At 30.0% G+C, this 22,202-nt stretch overlaps 3 protein-coding genes across 3 annotated transcripts; all 3 read left to right on the top strand.

The window, feature by feature from the left end:
• The first annotated feature begins 1,778 nt into the window (after nt 1–1,778).
• On the top strand, nt 1,779–2,967 carry LOC108560701. The gene is made up of 2 exons (XM_017918400.1): nt 1,779–1,796; nt 2,035–2,967. The coding sequence occupies exons 1-2, from the start codon at nt 1,779–1,781 to the stop codon at nt 2,965–2,967; spliced, it is 951 nt and encodes a 316-aa protein (XP_017773889.1).
• An 8,981-nt stretch (nt 2,968–11,948) lies between these two features.
• LOC108560619 (zinc finger protein 512B-like) lies at nt 11,949–13,071 on the top strand. The gene is made up of 2 exons (XM_017918285.1): nt 11,949–11,963; nt 12,025–13,071. Exons 1-2 carry the CDS (start codon nt 11,949–11,951, stop codon nt 13,069–13,071), a joined length of 1,062 nt encoding a protein of 353 aa, XP_017773774.1.
• Nucleotides 13,072–20,956: 7,885 nt separating this feature from the next.
• Nucleotides 20,957–21,499, top strand: LOC108560538 (zinc finger protein 512B-like). The gene is made up of 2 exons (XM_017918169.1): nt 20,957–21,095; nt 21,165–21,499. Exons 1-2 carry the CDS (start codon nt 20,957–20,959, stop codon nt 21,497–21,499), a joined length of 474 nt encoding a protein of 157 aa, XP_017773658.1.
• Nucleotides 21,500–22,202: the final 703 nt, after the last annotated feature.

Genomic DNA, 22,202 nt, shown 5'->3' with positions numbered 1-22,202 from the left:
TGTAATTAAATATCAAAATCCTTTCAAGCAAAACTATGCCGTGTCTCACACAGGGGAATATTGTCTGGTGTTATCATTGTGTAGTCACAGTGCTAGGTGTACTTCGGGTAAGGGTGTGTGGTACAATGGTGGTTCTTTCTGTAACAAGTTTATTATTATTTTTATTATGGGGTGTGAATTGGCCTTCATTAACAACTTGATGATTAAGCGCTCCTATGGGAATCCAACTGAGTGATTTATAATAAAGGTTGGACACTTGTTTCGGCACTGGTGACTTGCCTAAAATTATTTAATTATAAATTGGTTATAGCAGGGGTGCTATAGGGGCGCAGCGAAAATTGAAGAAAAACTACTATTAACATAAAGTTTGCCCTGAGATAGACCAATGTTTTGACTTTGGGCGCCGAAAAATTTGAAGGTTGGATACCACTTATCTACTTCATTACATTTTATATGTTGCAAATCTGTATCTGTTGGATGGCTAATAGAAAAGGAAAACTTATTGGTGTTTAAGCGATATAAATTAATTAATTATGTTTTCGTATTTCTGGGAGAGAAAAATAGAATAAACTCACATTTGTTGATTCAACTGGTAGAAAATAATACTATTTTATTATAAAAGTACATTCTTCTATTTGATTTTCTATTGCTGATATTAAAATAAATTAATAGTAGACTAATGAATAATTATAGCAGAATTAAGAAAGATTCAATATTGTAGAACAATCGTAAAACTTAAAGTATTCACGTTCCTTGATTGAATTATCAACGGCAGAAAGCAATAAAATGAACGTTTTTATATATATAAATTGAACGATTTCACATTCTTACTCTATGTTATTAGTTTACGATCGAAGTAACACTACTATAAATACGATAAATAGAGTCGCAAAATACGAAGGATGAGCGAGCACGTGTGAAATATACACTTCACCTTGAATATTATATACGAAACAAAAAAAAACCCACGCAAAGATCCACTATTTTTTTGGTATGTATGGTATAAACATAATATAAAGTAAAAGTTCAGTGGAATAGTCAAATAAACAATTTAATTTATTCTGTTTAAGAGATGTTTATATTGTTGTAAGGCGGGGTAATGACCGTTTTTACACGTTGTATTTCGTTTTAAAAGTTCGAAGAAATGTTATCAAATATTTCTTGTAAGAATATTTAGTAATGTATTACTTTCATTGATATAAAAAAAAATCAGACTCAAATACATAATTTTGCTCTCACAAAAACAAGTACGCATATCATCTTTACCATGGAAAGTATACATTTATTTTATATTTTAAATGCATGTTTCGAACAATAAAAAATAGCAAAAGGAGTGGCGAATAACAACAGTATTCTTTATGTATTTTGAACAAGGATGATAAAAACTGCTAAATTATTCCCATTGAATATACAATCTAATATAAAAGAGTAATGCAATAGTTGGTAGGAATTGGAGATGATTGAAACCATTATAGATTTCGTAATCAATAATGCGAGATTCAGAATTAGATAATTATTAATAATAATTATACTTCGATATTATTCGGCTAAAAAAAGCGAATGTCCGATTGGGAGGATCGGGATGTTAATCTGATTCACTAAAAGAAAGTCCGTTAAACACCGCATACACACCTGTCGTTATGCAATACGGTTCAAAATTAATTTGCGATGATTCCATAAACATGTCGTTCAATATCGTGCTAAAAATGTAGATTAAAAATATTGTTTTTATTTCTTGGAAGTTTGAATATATTTTCGTTGCGAAATTCTCTTTAAATATGGTTATGCAATGCCGGGTACGCAAAGATTTATATTTTTTCGTGGGCTCGTTCACTTGGCCTATTTTGTAATACACTTTGTATAAAAGACAACTTACTTTTGTGGTCTGTACCATTCACGTATTCATTTTAATCGAGATGAGGACTTTTTTGGTATGGTCTCATTTTCAATATTAATGTTGCATACATATATAAGAAAATAGTATTTTATTAATTTTCTTTTGTGTTTCGCTAATTTTTAATAAATTTTGTTTAGATTTTGTGCGCTGCCTTTGCGCTATGCTCAGCTGGTAACTACCATGATGGTGGTTACCAATCTGGAAATATCTTCTCAAGCGGCATATTGCAACAACAAAACTTTGGACAATACCACCAAGGTGGTTTTAGATTCGTAGGAAACCATGGACAGTCTGCCCAAACCTACGCAGATTCATTGGGAAGTGATGGTTCCATTCAATCTCATGGAGTTGGTATTGTTCTATCTGAGGCAATTCGTAGACCCAACGGTCTCTACACCCAAATCGACTTTAAGAACCGTCAAAATGGAGGACATGAAATCGTCCAGGACCAAGTAGTCACTGTCACGAAAGAAGTTCCAGTGCGTATTCCACAACCTTACCCAATCACAGTCACAAAACAAGTTAAAGTTGGAGTACCACAACCATACCCAGTTCACATTCCAAAGCCGTACCCAGTCCCAGTTCAAGTAAAAGTCCCAGTGCATGTGCCAAAACCGTACCCAATCAAAATCATCCATCAAGTACCAGTAAGGATCCCAGTCTACGTAAATGTACCACATCCAGTCAAAGTAGAAGTACCAGTACCAAGACCATATCCAGTGGAAGTAGTTAAGCACGTGCAAGTCAAGGTACCGACTCCAGTCTACGTTAAAGTCCCAGTACCAATCCACACTCACTCCCACGAAATCCAAACTCAAACCAATTACCACGCTCCAGTATCCAGTAATTTCCAAGTTCCACAAATCAACGCCAATTATCAAGCTGGATTTGAGGTTCAATCTTCGGGTTTCGCTGGATCTTACGCCAAAGCCGAACATGGATTGAACATGCAAAATTTCCAAACCTCTTATCAAACTTCCGGCACTTTCAACGGATACATTCCTAGTAAACAAGGAGGTATGTACCAAAACCAGGGCTACAACAGTTACGCATCTGGATGGAAATGGTAAATCTGTAGATAGAACGATATATATTGTACATACTTTTTAATTGAATAAACCAATTTTTAATAATAATTGTTTTTAATTATTAACAGCTGCATTAAGTTAAAGTAAACGTTTTTAAAGTTATATTAAATAAGTTGCTAGTTTTCTTTATCGTGTCGCTTTCAAATAGTTTTATATTCGAAGACTGGAAATCCATATTTTGTAAATATTTCTAACAAACATTGATATCTTATTTTTATTATTTCAATTGGTTCATGTGGAGTTGAATGTTTCCGCGTTAATATTATCTTTTTTAAGAACTTTTCTATGGAGAAGTAAATTAGTATAGATTTAATTATTGTTTTCGCATAAATGCATATATCAATACTTTATTTTCATCGTTCCCCGATCGATCGAATTGAATTGAATGAGTTGGATTTGAATGGCAAATGTAGAATTGGAATGTATGCAGATGACACATGTTTTCTACGCTTTCTATTTGATGGGTGCCGATTGCTAGGAAAAAAATCTGATTTGCATAAGCTGAATATAACATCTATTTAGTTTAAGAAAACTTAATAGCTATGAATGAAAGTAAAATATGAGTTTTAAAGTTAACATGAGTTTGCAATAAATACAGCAACAGCACGAAAGAAACTTCATGTATAAAGGTAAATAAAAATCATTTATGAATATATTTTTGAAACCGGACTGCTCGAAATCGGTCTATGTAAAGTATCTTGTGCTTAAAAAATAAAGAAAATCAATATTAACTATAACCTGTTCTCAATATAAGTCATAATATAGCTAAATTATAAACTTAGTATATAAATTGACTCAAATTAAAGAAATGTATAAAAAAGTAAAGAGGATAATTAGCATCTGCAGTTTGAAATTATGAATTCAATATGTTCTTATTCAATATATTATATAAAATAAGTTTTTAATAAGAAAACAGAAATAATAATAATGGTTTTGTATAAAAAAAATATAATAAACATTATATTTACTATTATGTCCTCCACGGTTATTCAGAACTCCCCCAAAATCAAAATAACACCTTACAACTACTCCCTTCCACCCTTCATCCTTCGATTATTAAAAAAGAAACTACAACTCTATATATATTTTTTCCCCTTATTCTTCTGTTGTTCATTGTATATTATTATTATAATACTGATATTATTTCATAATAAAGTTTATGTTCCCGGGCGGAAAGATACCGAGGTCTTAGCCCTTTGGCCAGCCTATTAATATATATATATATTTATTATTAAATTACCCTACACATAAAACTAAACTTAAATATTATTCAAACATTGCAATTTGCTGGTACATCTACATCAGAATAAGTTTAATTAATATTCATATGTTACAAATATAATTTTGTTTTGGTAATGACTATATCAAAAATAATTATTTATTATTAATTCAGCTGACATCTATAGAAATATTTCGTTATTTACAAAAGATAATATGCCTGTATTACAAAATCCGATACAAAAGTTGACAGTTCGAATCTCACCAACAAGAAAAATTGTGCGGGCCGATAAGTACCAAAAGGGTGGCAGAAATAGAAATAAGTGATTTATATCGATAATAATAGATGTAAATCTCTTAAAAAAATGCAATATTTTATTACACGCTTATTGGTAATATGATTTTAGCAGTTTAACCAAAAACAGATGTATACTTTTCGAATAGATATTTTGTATTTATTTATTTTTATGTGTCTAAATTTATAATAATTTATTTCAAAACTAATTTATACGAATTAAATTTATAATAGAAAGTTTCCAAATAGTTTTCGTTTTGTAGAAATATGTGCATTTTTCTTGTGTATGTCATCTCACAAATTGCCCTTTTTTGAATAAATGGCATTTTTATTAAATGTTATACAGTATATGAAACGATGTTTGCAATTACAACTGCAAAAAAATAATAATTGTAAGTGTCTACAAAAATAATGATCAATATTTTGTATAATTTAATATATAAATTTTGCATTGCGCAAATGAATATTTATTTTTTTGAAATTATAATGATTGATCGAGCTACAAGTTTGATCAGCTGACTAATAGTCGAATAAAAACGACGAAATGACTATATTATAAATTGCTACATGGATAAAATCGTATAAAAATGGAGAACTTTTGATCCACATAGCTTTTAAGCTTGTTATAAAAGGTCATATGTTTAGTTAATAATTTTATAAAATAGGTGAGTTACAGTGATGGCCTTGGACTTCTAAACTTTGGTGCTGAGATCATTTTCAAAATGTCAATGCATTTATGTAATGCACTAATTGATTGATTGATACTATATCACTAATTCAATTATATTTTTTTCATGTGCGGATCTAAAAATAACGACTGATGTGGATATTTTTTTGGCATAAATATGTAAATTGAATCTTTTAATTTATACTTGAATAATTAACAAAATCCAGAATTTGTTTATAATTTTCGATAATTATTGCGAAATTTGATGCAAAAAAAATGTAGCTATCTATATGCATGCAAATTTTGTGTAGCAGCAAATGATGAGTGAAATCGACATCCTTTTTTGCACATGCTGCCCATAAAATTCACCTTCAATGCCGTTTTTTGTATAAAAGCATCGGGGGAATTGGTGAACAGCATCATTCACATTTCATCTTCAAAGCTAGAATGAAAGCCTTCGTTGTAAGTGTTGTAAAAAGTTATTGTTTGTATTTTTTTTAAATTGCGTATTTCAATTTTTCAGTGTGTACTGGCTGCCCTTTGCGTCAGCGGCATCAGCTGTGGCGAGACCAAAGTTAAAGGAAAGAGGTCAATTATCCATGGCGGATTTGGTGGTATCGGAGGAGGTTACGGAGGAGGTGGATACGAAGGAGGCTACGGAGGTGGATTCGGAGGTGGTTTAGGAGGTGGCTTCGGAGGTGGTTTAGGAGGTGGCATCGGGGGTGGCTATGGAGGTGGCATCGGGGGTGGCTACGGAGGTGGCATCGGGGGTGGCTACGGAGGTGGTATCGGAGGTGGAATTGTATCGATCACTGTAGCCAAGCCAGTACCAGTCCCTGTCCCAGTTGAGGTCCCAGTACCAATTGTTAAGAAGATCGCAGTCCCAACCCCAGTCGTTGTGCCGGTTCACACTCATTCTCATACCACTGTCGGAGGAGGATACGGTGGTTTGGGAGGTGGATATGGAGGCGGATACGGAGGTGGATACGGAGGTGGTTACGGAGGCGGTTATGGAGGCGGATATGGAGGCGGATACGGTGGTGGCTATGGAGGTGGCTACGGAGGTAAATGGTAAATACCAATTTTATAAAGATGTTTTATTATAAATACATTTATTTAACGGTAAAAGTGCCTTTTATTTCATACCTACTATTATCTTCAAAAAGTATACATAAAAAAGTAAAAAAAAATATGTACAATAATATGACCAAACAGGTTTGTAAAAAAAACAGTAGAATACCGTAGATCAGCGCATCTCAAACTGTTTGGAATCTATTTTTGGGGGGTCGCGACAAGATCAGATTTTGAGAATTGGGTCACAATGATTATAAGTTTGGGAACCGCTGTCATATATATTTTATTAAAAACTATTTACAAATTAAAAAGTCTGTAAAAATGACTCAAATTTATTTGAACTTCCAATTAATGAAAATAAAGAATAGTGAATTACATTTAATTATAATAAATTTTTTTATAAATTTATTATTTACAAACTGGCAAAGAGTAAATAGTTTTGAAACTGTAACAAAATATAACACTGAGCGGAATAAATACTAAAACTACCAACTAACCAAACTAAATAAAATAAAACGCTTAACTGCACGAGTTGGATGAGCTCTTCTGCCCATTCACAAATTTGACTATCTTTGCTAAGATGGCGAACCTGAGTTTATCCATAGATGGTTTACAACTACACAAAATCAACGATACTATACACTATATAATATAATTTCACGAGCATATTTTGGTTAATAGCCGTTTGGTCGAAAGAACCAAGACATTTTGTAAATTGAATTTATTTTAAGTAGATAATCTTTTTCCGTTTTATTATTGTTGTTTTTTTTTTATTATTATTTATATCACAATTTATCTAAAATAAAAAAGAAAAATTAAAAACAGCTCTAGAAAAATTAAAAATATATATAACCGTTGTATGATGTCAACACTTGTATTACAAACAGATCCCTATAGTTGTTATTATTGTTGTGAATGAAAATATTTATTTTTGAATGCTGCAATAAAGACTATTATTTAAAAATGAGAATTCAATTAAAATTACTTGTGAAACTAAATTTATGCTGCAAATTTTTATTTATTATAAGAAAATTATTTTCTCGAAAAATCGAACATACTAAAAGCGTTTTAGTTGTAATAAACTATTAAATTATGTTTGGTTCTCAGTGTAGAATAATCAAATATCAAATTCAAAGTAAGTCGTTCACATTTAAGTCTTTAATCTTATTAATATATTTTATCCTACATTTGTTCGTTATTTATTATTTTGTTGATATGTACATTTGTCTCTATTAATTCATATATTTATGGTCAATGGAAGAAGAGAAAGTCTAATTTCGATTTTTGTGTGTTAGGTCAAAAGGTCCATATATCTGTGCCAACCAAATTACCTAATAAAATATTGATGCGTCTTCATTTGTGGTTTAAAATTTGTATTTATTGATTGAAATTTTGTTATGCTAAAATATTTTCTATTTTTTTTTGCTCCTATTCATGTGTATACATATTTAATTTTATAATTATTTTAATAGATTATTAATATTATTACTAATATGTATATTGTAATAATATCAGTAAAATAAATCAAAAGCAAAATTATTTTTGAACCATTGCATCGGGTTATTGACTGTTGATATTTCTGCTTATATATTAATATATATTATAAATCTACACTATTTTTGTAATCAAAATAAATGAAAATAGGCATACTGAGTGTGGTCGATAGGAATTTGGACAAAATAAAAAAAAATAAATTTTGTAAATAAATAAATAATATTTAATCAAAGTGTAATTACTTACCTAATTCAAATTGAGAATAGTTCTAAATGGTTCAGAGAAACATCGTGAATAATAAAATTATCAGATGCTTATAGCATTTGCATTATGTGTATTGTATAATATTCAAAATAAACACATGGTGAAGATGAAAACTTACATAATATGTAAATTTTGGTTAGGTAAGATTTTAACAAAAATTTATGTTTTGTGACTTTTTGTTTATATTATGTGATCTTATGTTTTGTAATCAATTAAGAATAAAAGAGGCCAACACATTAGACACAGCACCATTCGAGCATCTTTGATCACACGATGCGGACTTTTTTGGTAATTAATATTATTTTTAAATTTAATTATTAATTAATAAATAAAATTTGTTTAATTATAGGTTTTGTGCGCTATTTTTGCCTTATGTACGGCCAGTAACTACCACCATGGTGGTGCTCATTACCAATCTGGAGGAATTGGTCATGTATCTGGAGGATCATTGCAGCAGCAGTACGTTCAAGGAGGACACTTTGGAGGTGGATTAAATAATGGTGCAATCAATGGTCATGGTGTACAGTTGGAGCATGAAGCGCAATTAGGACAAGTCCATGGCGCCGCTGTTGCTGGTATTCAAGCACAATTGGGACAAGTCGGTTTTGGTGGACTACATTCACAAGCTGGACAATCAATTGGTGCCGGTTTAGGTACTCAAGTTTCTTTTGAAAATCACCATGTTGGTGCTCACCAAACTACCGAGAAGAAGGTTGTGACTATCGTCAATGAAGTACTGGTTCACATTCCACAACCGTACCCAGTTACTGTGACGAAAAATGTCCAAGTTGGAGTACCACAACCTTACCCAGTTCATATTCCAAAACCATACCCAGTTTCAGTAAAAGTTCATGTTCCAGTGCATGTAGCTAAACCGTACCCAGTAAAAATTATCCAGCAAGTCCCAGTCAAGGTTCCAGTTTACATAAGGGTACCACATCCAGTGAGAGTTGAAGTTCCAGTGGAAAAACCATACCCGGTTCAAGTGATCAAGCACGTTCCTGTTGAGGTCCCAACTCCAGTTTACGTTAAAGTAGCAGTTCCAATTCACACTCACACCCATCAAGTTCAAACCAACTACGCTCCATCGGCAGTATCTTCAGTTAACACAAACTACGCTCCAGCTGTATCTTCAATCAACACCAACTACGTACCAGCTGTATCTTCAATCAACACCAATTACCAAGCTCAAGCAGCTGCCAATACCCAATACCAAGGGCCAATCTCTTCTGGATTCTCCTCCGGACTGAATTCTGAATCTTACCAGTCCAATGATAACTCTCAAGCAATTCATTCCAACGCTAAATCCGGCGAAGGGCTCATTGACATTAGAGGTGGATTTGAACACTCCGAATACGACGATGGCAGTCATGATTCTAATTTTTAAATAATTTTCAGTTTCGTTTTAATGTTTGTTTTTGTGGTGCACAAAATCTATGTAAATAATTTGATTTTAATAAAATCTACATTTTTGTATTTTACTTATGCTTTTACATAATTTAAAACCTATTCTTTGGAACCTCATTAAGAATATTGAATATGATTTTACTACATACTGCTTTTATAATTAATACTGTATACATCATATAATCTAATTTTCAAAATGCTTCAGAAATTATTAGTAAAATTAAACCTATTCAATGTCTTTTAACTACATTTTTGTTTAGATTCAGTTTAAAATATCTTTTGTTTCTATACAATATTGAGAGAATATTATATTAGTTGAATTCATAAATTTTACAAGAAGTTGTAATATAATATTTGCAATGTAGATAATTAAACAAATAATCACAACTAAAAATACATGAATCATAGTAATGCATAGACTTCTAATAAATTAATAGATAAATAGAAATAGCATTAATTATATTGATTTTTTAGTCTGGTTTCAAACATTCCGGGATATTGCCGGAACTGATTAACCAAAACATGTGAGGTTTCGCTGTAATTATTAGTGGAAATATACTTATTGTATATAGATATTGATAAATCTTGCAAGTAATTACATTTTTTTAATAATTACATTTAATAATTATAATAAAAAACATATAGTAAAAATATTGATATTAAGCGAAAACTCATAATTGAATAAATAGTTAGATATTGCCTAAATTAAATACACTCTATTAGCTTTATATACATTCAGAAAGTTATCGTAATAAGGAAAAATATAGGAAATCCAGAAATTTCATTTACTTGTAACATTTGAAAATAAAAAGTTAACTAACAAATTTGGTAATATCTCATATTTTCTGAACATTTGTCAAGTTACTCTCAATTCGTAGGTTGTTATGGTAATGAAATAAACTTATCATTTTTATGTCGTAATATGTTTATTTACAATCTATTTTGTTTTCTAGGTACGATTTTATTATTTTATAATAAAGTTATGTATTATTGTGTATACTAGACTTTGTCGAATGCTTATTATACGTCTAAAAAGGCAGCCAACTTTATATCTTTCTAGGTCTTGGTATATGGTTATTGAATTATAGCGTGTTTGCAACAAAAATCCATGGTCTGGTCTTAGTTTATTTGACGTTATTATAGGATGCAATTGGTTAACAAAAAGTTTTTAGAATAAAAAAAACTTCTTGTTAATAATATAACTTTTGCATCTTTTTACTGCATTGCAAAGTGGTCTGTAAGTAGTATAGTACTTAATATTTGGGTCATCAATACAATTTCTTCTAATATAGTTTCCTCTTATTAAATCATAGCCTGGCGTCTTTTTTGCTTTTATTTGACTACTTATATATGATATAATTTCCTTTGGGCATATTAGTTCAACTTTCTTGTATTTTTCGTTGAGCAGTAGTTTAAAAGTTCTTCTAAAATGATATTTGTTCATTTGTTTGTAGTTAGACGTTTTGCATTGTAGTCCCTATCTGCAATAAAACAAAATCCAGTTGTATCGTAATAATTAGTTTTCCTTCAATCGTGTTTGTGAAGATAGTACATAACTTAAATTGGTGTCATACATTGCACTTTCGAGAGTTTCAATTTGCATTGGCAAAGTCTCTGAAATAAGCAAAATATAAATTTTATGATTTTTTAAGGAACATACTTATTTCATGATAGTGGTGATTAAGTTCGTTTACATTCCATGCTGATATTCAAACTGAATGCTTTAATATGGCATGATCGTTGTTTACTTCAAATATATATATAAGGTTTTCTGCTTTTCGCAAGCTTTATTTACACTTACTTGGTGAAATCTTTCCGCTAATGATGAAGATGTTGTCGGTGTAATCTCAATAGGGTAGTCTGTAATTGATTTTTATTTCATGTTACTTTTAGCCAACCTTTATCTGTTTCTAGGTCTTGGTAAATGATCTTTACTACTGAATTTGCTTGCTTATTTACTATTGAATTATACCGTGAATGCAATGAAAAGCAAACTGGCCCGTTTTCTTTTCACCATTCTCTATTCATAATATAATTATTAAAAAAACAAAAGATTTATCTGATGGTTGTTGAATTTGTTTTTTTCCTTTTTAATTTTATTAAAACTTTCACTTTCAAAAAATAAAATATGCTGCATAGATGTCTTTATGGTATGGTTTTTTATGAAGGCAGAAAATTAAGTGTTTATATTATACATAATTATTTTATCGTTATATTAATTAATAAAAATAATATATTTGCGTTCATTCACAATCAAGCTCCAATAACATAATATATTGATTGGATTGCATAAATAACAAAGTTGATTATAGTAGATTTATACATGTATTGTGTAATATCAAATATAAAACACACCGTCTTGGTGTATAATTTTGTAATATGCAAATCCTTCTTAGGTAATAGATTATATAAAAACGATCTTCATAAAACCGCGATTTGCTTTTTGTGATATTCATATTTTCCCATGGTCCATTTTGTAATCAGTATGTATAAAAGAAACCAAAACATTGGACAGAGCATCATTTGAGCATCCTCAAACACACTATGCGGACTTTTTTGGTAATTAACATTATTTTTAAAATTAATTATTAAATAATAAATAAAATTTGTATAAATATAGGTTTTGTGCGCTACTCTTGCCTTAAGTACGGCCAGTAACTACCACCATGGTGGTGCTCTTTACCAATCTGGAGGAATTGGTCATGTCTCTGGAGGATCATTGCAGGAACATTACGTTCAAGGAGGACACTTTGGAGGTGGATTAAATAATGGTGCAAACAATGGTCACGGTGTACAGTTGGAGCATGGAGCGCAATTAGGACAAGTCCATGGCGCCGCTGTTGCTGGTATTCAAGCACAATTGGGACAAGCCGGTTTCGGTGGACTTCATTCTCAAGCTGGACAATCAACTGGTGCCGGTTTAGGTACTCAAGTTTCTTTTGGAAATCACCAATTTGGTGCTCACCAAACTACCGAGAAGAAGATTGTGACTGTCGTCAACGAAGTACCGGTTCACATTCCGCAACCGTACCCAGTTACCGTGACAAAAAATGTCCAAGTTGGAGTACCACAACCTTACCCAGTTCATATTCCAAAACCATACCCAGTTCCAGTAAAAGTTCATGTTCCAGTGCATGTAGCTAAACCGTATCCAGTAAAAATTATCCAGCAAGTCCCAGTCAAGGTTCCAGTTTACATAAGGGTACCACATCCAGTGAGAGTTGAAGTTCCAGTGGAAAAACCATACCCGGTTCAAGTGATCAAACACGTTCCTGTTGAGGTGCCAACTCCAGTTTACGTTAAAGTTGCAGTTCCAATTCACACTCACACACATCAAATTCAAACCAACTACGCTCCATCGGCAGTATCTTCAGTTAACACAAACTACGCTCCATCGGCAGTATCTTCAGTTAACACAAACTACTCACCAGCTGTATCTTCAATCAACACCAATTACCAAGCACCATCAGCTATCAATACCCAATACCAAGGATCAATCTCTTCTGGATTCTCCTCAGGACTGAATTCCGAAACTTACCAATCCAGGGCTAATGCTGACTCTCAGTCAATTCATACCAGCGCTCAATCCGGCGAAGGGCTCATTGACATCAGAGGTGGATTTGAGCACTCCGAATACGACGATGGCAATCATGATTCTAACTTGTAAATCACTTAACTGTACAAAGTCATTTTCAGTTTTGGTTTAATTTTTGTTTTTGTAATACACAAAATCTATGTAAATAATTTGATTTTAATAAAATCTACATTTTTGTATTTTACTTTTGATTCTAAATAATTTAAAACAATAATAATAATATTTATTAGTTACATTGTAACAAAAGGGCTATCGACCTAAGTCTTTCTGCCCAGACACAAACAAACATAAATTGTCACAATAAATCATATAAAAAAAATGCATTCTTAAAAATAATTTAAAACATTTGCCTGATACAATAATACATAGTGATTGATTTATGTGATACAATAATACATAGTTTAGATGATTTAATATATACAATCTAATAAATTTAATTAAAATTAACATATTTATATATGTTTGTTTATTTTATATTCTTTTTTTTTACAAGGTGCTTCGAGAGTACTGAAGATGCTATTGTTAATCTCTTGAATACAGTTTTTGGTCAAAATGCATATCTTATTTTTATTTCATCACCATTCTGTCTTAAGTTTTAAAATAAAAAAAAAAGCAAATGATTGATAATATTCAAATATAACAAATAATACAATAATAGCAATATGTCAGCTTACAATTATTTAATATAAAAATACATCGAGTTGATGTAAAGATCTATTATATTTTTTGTCTTAATTTTATTTATTTTTTATATTCCCCATAGCAATTGTAATAATTATTATTATAAACTGAGCTTAATAAAATAATGTTTTGGTTGGAGCGTAAAACATCAAAGAAATTTGCAGATGATACACTGGTTGTGAATATATGCATACTGTATAATATAAAACACATCGCATTCGTCTAAAATATTATAATATGTAAATCATTATTAGGTAAGAGATATACATATTGTCGTTTTCTAAACGAGATCTACGTTTTGTGATATTTCTTTTTCCCATGGGCTATTTTGTAATCACAGATGTTTTAAAAAAAACAGTATTTGGTAATTAATAATGAACGAAATATATTTTAAAACAACATAAGAGACCGCAGTGTTTTCGCCATATATAAATTGAAATTATCTTATATAATCATAAAAAATAAAGAATATGGAGAATCAAAAACAGCCTTAAAAAAGTAATATATATGTATCATAAATAATAATATAATTATTTCAGCGATAGAAGAAAATATTAAGATGATTCACGCTCATTAACATTGTATATATTAAACTGATTCATGTATTTCTAGATTTGACTTTTATCTAATAAATAGATTTTAATTATTTGTTATAATTTTTATATTATAGAGTTTATATTTGTAATCTTGAATGGATATGATATAATTTGATATTTGAACCATATTTCGATCAATGATTTTTTTGTTATTATTATAAATTAGCATTTAATAATATAAAACAATATTTTTGTTTTGACTTAATTGTGATAACTAACATATATTGTACTAATTGTGGAAATACTTTTAACATAACAGATGTATCATTTAATATCATTTATAGTTCCAATGGAAAGGCCGTACCTAATCCAAGTGGTAAAGAACGTTCCAGTCAATGTATCAATTTCAGTTTACACACGTAGTCATCAAGCCGATTCATGAAAATTTGGAGTGGTGTAACTCTAAAGCTTTAAACTACTTGACTGTAAAAGAAACATTCAAATAATTTAAAATTATGTGATTTAAGGTGTGCTACTTTACAAACACCTTGAAAATGCTTAAACTTTAATATTTACAAATAATATTTAAAAATTAATTCCACGTTAAACGGAAAATATTATAAAATAATGCGGTTGAATGAGGTCTTTTCACCTCAATTTTTTATAATATTGGTGAATATTTGACCAATAAATATATTAGAATAAATTGTAAGATTATTTAATACATTTTTTGATTAATCGATTATATTTTTTTTATAATATTTACGTAACGACCATTGCAATTATTCGTGTCATTTTATTTCGCTGTAATATATTTACAATATTTTTTGTAATTATATAATTGTTGCAATAAATACAGAAATACTAATCTAAGAACTAATCGAAGAACTAGATACATATAAAAAATAAACTGCACAAAAATAATACTTGACTGTATAAAGAGAAACTGGACTATGCGAGATATTGTTATTATTTTAATAAGTTAATTGTTTGTTTTTTTTGTTTAACATAAATATTTATTTCAATAATATTTTGATAGTCGCAGAAATCTGATATAACTGGTATTAATGAATTATATAAATTTTCTTGTAACCAAATAAATTATAATTTATACAAATTATATATTCAATTTTGGTACCCGGAACAACAGGTGGTCAGAAGATTTTAGATACATCAACATTTTACTCAATAATTATATAATATCATTAAATCACGGAGTTTTTCTAGCAAAGCATTATAAACATGCATACATGATGAATGAGAATATTCTTAGAATTTTTCTATAAATATTTATTTACAATAATGTCTTTATGATGATTTTTATCAATCCTTGAGAATTTTATTCATGTTTTATGAACCGTTTTGTTTGATAAATTTTGGCATGCTTTCAGACATTTCAACACTAAAAGCTACCAGAACATTTTTCTTAGAAAAATCATTCCAAGGTGCATTTTGAAAGTTTATTCACATGTCGTTTGATTCGACACGTAGACATGTATCACCAAACTTTTACACATACGTTTTCTTACAGCAAGTTCTCCATATTTTTGTTTTGATTTTTTTACTTTCTGGAAATACAAATGTCTAAAACAACGAATATACACGTTAGTAAATATAATTTAAAAAAAAACTGCATTCTAAAATATGCAGTGAAACATAATTTCTTCATATTTCCTGTTAATGCATTTAGCCATTTAACAGCAAATTAGTTATAAATAAATATACGAAATGCAAATATATATTTGCAATTTATATTTAGTTCTAAATTGTAATTGCATAATACATAATGTTATCTATTGTGTAACAAAATGATATCAAGTTTATATCTGCATTTACTATACATTATTTATGCAATAATGAATATATTAATAGCGTATGTAAGGATATTTGCAGGTGAAATCATCAATGTTTTATATAGCAATAGTTTTGTCATTTCTTATTTAATTTAAATAAATTCAAGTCTCTATGTGCTAATAACACTACAAATTTAGAACATGTACTGACTTTGTATATTTAATAAATTCCTCTTTTCTCACTAGTAGCTGCTGCTGCATTTTTGTGAATTTTAATTATCGTATAATTATAATTTATTGTGTTTTAACATTAAAATAATAATCATTATGGGCGGAAAGACTAATGTCGACCATTTGGTTAGATTTTCTTCTTTTATTTTTTAATTTAATATATTTATTGGTCAAACATTTACCAGATCGACCGAGATATTTTTGCGCATTCTTTTCTTATAAACTTATGATATTTTTATTCATTTTCATATAAGATATTTTTATTACTAAAATTCTTAAATTGTATTTTTTCTTCTCAGAATCTATATTTGTATTTATATTATTTTGTTTTATTTATTTATATTTTCTTATGGTTTTTTTTTGTATATAATTATATTTAACATTTTTTCAAAAACTTCTAAAAACCATATTACATCAATTTTATTTTTTTAATGTTTATTTTTCTTTTGCATTAAATTTTATATCTAGGCTCATCTCCTTCGATTGCGTCGCAGACTGTGATAGCATCTATGATGAAACTTCGGAATAAAAATTACTTAAGAATTTCTATATTTTTCTCTAAATTTTATTGATTGACTTACATTAAGAAAAAACATTTATTATGATTATGATCAAATAATGAACCATAATGAATGTATAAAGACAATACACAATAGTAAATAAATAAACATAATAAAAGTATAATTGAATCATAAGTCTAGTACAATTGAAATATTAATTGCACATCAATTATATATTTTTGTATTTGCTTCAAATAATGTATACAAATTATAAATGTTAATTTATTCAATCATTAAATTAATGAACACATGGGTTTGATCATTACTAATTTTTACGTATATCAAGAAGATTGAAGATGGAGCATCTTGTATGTAGAGTGTGGTAATGTGATATAATAAAATTACATAATATGAAAATATACATTTTGTAAGATCATTTAATCCGTTTATTTGGAAATCGAATTAGTATAAAAGAGAGTAAATTTCAGGCAACAGCATCACTCGAATTCCTTCCGCTACAAGATGAGAACCTTCTTGGTAAAACAATAACTAAATATTTGAATTTGTTGTAATTATTGTAATAATATATTTTTTTACTATCCAGGTTTTGTGTGCAACATTTGCTTTTTGTGCGGCCGGTAACTACCATCACGGTCATGGTCAGCATCATATTGAAGGAATCGGTCACATCTCCCACGGATCAGTGCATGAACAGTTTGGACATGGAGGAGGATTTGATGGGGGATTTAACTCTGCAGCAATTCAAGGTCATGGAGTAGATTTAGGACATGGTGCAGCCATCGCTCAATTAGGTCAAGTCAGTTTTGGTGGCGCTCATGCACAAGGATTTGGTTCTCAAATTGCGTTCGGCGGACATCAAACCCAAGAGAAGAAGGTCATAACTGTGGTCAAAGAAGTTCCAGTTCACATCCCACAACCGTACCCAGTCACCGTGACCAAGCAAGTTAAAGTTGGAGTACCACAACCTTACCCAGTTCATATTCCAAAGCCGTACCCAGTTCCTATTCGTGTGGCGGTTCCGGTGCACGTGCCAAAACCGTACCCAGTGAAAATCACACAGCAAGTACCAGTCAGGGTTCCAGTTTACGTGAAAGTCCCTCATCCAGTCAGGGTTGAAGTACCAGTACCGAAACCGTACCCAGTCGAAGTGGTCAAGCACGTTCCAGTCAAAGTACCAACTCCAGTCTACGTCAAAGTCCCAGTGAGAATCCACACTCACACCCATCAAATCCAAACCAACTACGCCCCAGATGTATCTTCAATCAACACCAACTACGCACCAGCCGTATCTTCAATCAACAGTAATTTCCAAGGGCCAGCAGTCATCAACACTCAATACCAAGAACCTATTTCTTCTGGTTTCTCTGCTTCTCACGGTCTTCAATCCGGATCTTTCGATAACAGCGCCAACTTTGAGTCTCAATCTTTCGATACAAGCTCCAAATCCGGTGCAGGACTCATCAACATTAGGGGCGGTTTTGAACAATCACAATCCTCATCCGAAGGTTTCAGCGTACCCAGCACCAAATGGTAATTGTCGATTAAACTTTTTGTCTTACAAAAAAAAAACATGTAAATAATTCTGATTTTAATAAAATCTCATTTTTCTTTTAGTTAATTTAATATTATTTCCATAACAATACACAAAAAATATTATCATAGTTGATTATAGTTGTACAGCGATCTAATTGGTCTCTTTAACACAAGGTGACAACTGTCATTTTGAGACGCGGATTTATAATACTTTCATAAAATAAGTGCTTATGCAAATTAATTAATTTTATTATTCTTCTTTACCACCTATGTTATATTGACATAAGTTAATCTTATATAAAATCATCTCAAAATATATACAAACGGAATATAATTTATCAGATTTTAAGATTTATAAATTAGAATAAAATTAATATTTGATGACACTTTGATGAATTTTAAATTAATTAAATTTTAATGGAAAAGAAATAGATGCTCAAATATTTCCATTTTTATTGTGGTAAAAATATTGTCTCCTTGAGATGGAATTATAAGAGAGAGTTAGAATATGTTTGATTTATTAGATATACAAAAATTATTAGAAGAAAAACAATGTATGTTATGCAAAAGATGTTGTTGCTAGGTTTAAGCAGATTGAGTGTTTACCGGTAAAAACGCATCGAAGTATATTTTACTGATTTATCATAATGTTTGTCTGGAAGCATATAATAATAAAAACACGATTGATTGCTAACAAGGATTTTATAATTTAAAACGTGGAAATATCGCGCGTAAAGTAATTTTGGAAAGAGCCATGTTGCATCTTTTTTTTTTAATTTACATATATTTTATGCAAATTACTTTAACTCGTGGTTTGATGTTTTCATTTCTATTTCAATCACATCAAGTAAATGTAATTATATAATTAATAGTAATAGGATAAAGTGTGAATAATGATTTAATTTAATTTTGTAATAATTATTTGTATTAAATATTTAAGTGCTACTACTTTAGGGAAATATATTTTAGACGCGGATTAAATTCTCCTTGAAATTGTAAATAACTTTGTCGAATTATTAATCAATATCTATGATTTGTTTGTTTAGATTAATAATATTTTTTTTTACTCAAAATTATAATATAGCTATGTTAATTACTCATAATCGAGTTCAGTGTTTTCGAACGTGGGTCGCACGTCACTCTAGGGTTATTTTTATTGATTTAAGAGGCAATTCGAAGATGGACTCGACCAGAGTTAACCATATGGGACGTCTCAGGCGCTACTCTTCAGTGAACAATTCTATTTTTAACATAACAGGGGGCATAATAATTTTAGAAAGGCTTAGTTGGACAATGGCACAAAGATGGTTGGGAAATACTGATCTAGGTCTTATTTATTCAAAACTTTCATCTATCAAATTAAATATATGTTTGTTATTATGTATTTAACTATTCTGTATTGGTTTTATTGAGAATTAATCAAAATAATGTTAAAATTGAAATATATTTTATTCAAAACTAATTGATTATATTTTATCTTAGTTTTTTTCAAGTTGTTATTCCGTCCATTCACTCTACCGGATGACCACCAAAATGACGATAAGTATTACCTAAGAGACTTATTCTAATGATACTTAAATATGTTAAGCAAATATTTACTGGCAAAACTGCTTTAAATATAACTTTCATTTTTTTCTTCTTTTACTGATAGTCCTTTCATTTAGTGCAATTATCGTAGTCGCAATTGTTTATTGAACGTAAATCCCGAAAAGAAAACGACAAGAGATACAAAACAAATTATTTTTAGTCTAGACTATTCGACGCGAGGTTTTTTTTATTTCATTGTCAAGTTATAAATTAAACTTACCGTTTATTTTTGTTTAGAAATTTTGATCCATAATCTCTAATTGCATTTAATCTGGAAATTAATAAAATCAATCATCGAAAGAAAGAATCAAATAAAAGTTTCTAAAATTAAATTGTAGAAATGAAACGTGTTTGCAGAATATTTAATAAATAAAAGTATTATACAATTTATAATGTTTGGATATATATTATAACTGTGACATATAATTGGCTTTAAGTTATAGGATGTTCTTTATTACGAAATGGAAATAAATTATTGGTATTTTGATATATAGTGATAACAGTAGTTTTGGAAAGTGAAATATTTATTCTGAGAAGAAATACTCTCCCAAAATTTTAATTATTTTACTTATTGAATAATGATAAACATAATTTATAGCATATATGGTCTTACATAATTACAAAGATCTATTGACTATATACTTATTATGTAAGTTTATTAAGTAATTTATGGAAATATAAATGTGAAAATAAATAAATAATCTTTTTATAGAATATTTATTTGTTTTCCATTTTTACTTATCATTAAATATAATATATCATTATTAGAATTTGTTTCCAACTAAAAAATAATTCATTTCTATCATATATTTTTGTCTTGGTCATCATCATCAGCATGGAGTAATATCACTTAAATATGCAAATATAATATTAGGTAATATTAATTATTAGAATAGAAATTATACGATTCTGTATATTAACATGAAACCTCTGATCTTGAACTTTTATTGACTTGACAATAGGATTACTATAAAAGACAACTCTCGTTAAACAATGCCATCATTCACCATCGCCTGTATTCACAATTGTGTATTTCTAGTAATATTTTAATTAAAATATAATAATCGATTAGGTTATGTGCGTAACTTTCGCTATTTGTGCGGCCACCGACTACCATCATGGTGGTTACCAAAACGAAGGACATCACTCCGGTCACATTGGAGGTTTAGGTAGTGGTGTATCCAGTAGATTTGGAAGCTCTGGGAATTTAGGAGGTGACAGTGGATTCGGTCAAGTCTCCGGTGGTTTCAGTGAAGTGCAACAGTAATTTGGACAAAACGTAGGCAGTTTCGGTGGTTCCTATGGTCAATCTCAAGGTGGTGTATCTGCTGGTCAATTTGGAGGTCATCAAGTGGTCCAACACAAGATTGTAACTGTGACCAAAGAAGTTCCAGTACACATTCCACAACCGTACCCAATCACCGTGACCAAGGAAGTTAAAGTTGGAGTACCACAACCGTACCCAGTCCACATTCCAAAGCCGTACCCAGTCCCAGTCCAAGTTAAGGTCCCAGTGCATATACCAAAACCATACCCAGTGAAAATCACCCACCAAGTGCCAGTTAAAGTACCTGTTTACGTGAAAGTTCCTCATCCAATTAAGGTCGAAGTACCTTAATTGGATGAGAAGGTGGCATGTAGAAAAACCAAGGCTACAACAGCTACGCTTCTAGATGGAAGTGGTGAACAACTGAACATTAAAATTTACAAAAAATAAATTAAGGTGATTAAGCCTATAAATAATACAATCGTGAAATATTTAAATAACCAAATAGTAGTTTGTATTTCAAGGAAATATATTTTATAAGAAACGCAGATGAAATTCACCTTGAAAATGTTATTAACTTCATTGCATTAGTTACCAATATGTAAGCATTATATGTTATTTGTTTGTTTTGATTAAATATTTATTACGTATTTTTTATTATTTTAATTTCTGATTACTCGGATCATATTAATTCAGAACTTTACCTAATATATTTGTTTGTAGTTGTACAGCGACTCAATTGCTAAGTAAGACCAGTCCTTGCTTTGACAGCTGTCATTGCCCTATCTATTAACACATTGACGACGGCATGACCGGTGGGTCATTAATTATAAATAATAGTTTTGTTGCTATGCTACGCCACTGATTTTGACTGAGTATAACCTAAATATCATAATTACAAACTTCAAACGCCAATACATTTCTTATACATATTTTTAATAATTCTTTATTCCCTATGCACGCCACTGATTTTGACTGAGTATAACCTCAAATGTGTTACGTCAAATACATGTTTTAATCATTCTTGAAGCAATTGTGATATTGTGATATTGTG

This window comes from Nicrophorus vespilloides, unplaced genomic scaffold (genome assembly GCF_001412225.1).
Source record: "Nicrophorus vespilloides isolate i.1.1-1 unplaced genomic scaffold, Nicve_v1.0, whole genome shotgun sequence".
Lineage (NCBI taxonomy): Eukaryota > Metazoa > Arthropoda > Insecta > Coleoptera > Silphidae > Nicrophorus > Nicrophorus vespilloides.
The sequence above is the reverse complement of the archived record's forward strand: the minus strand, read 5'-3'. Positions and strand labels throughout refer to the sequence as shown.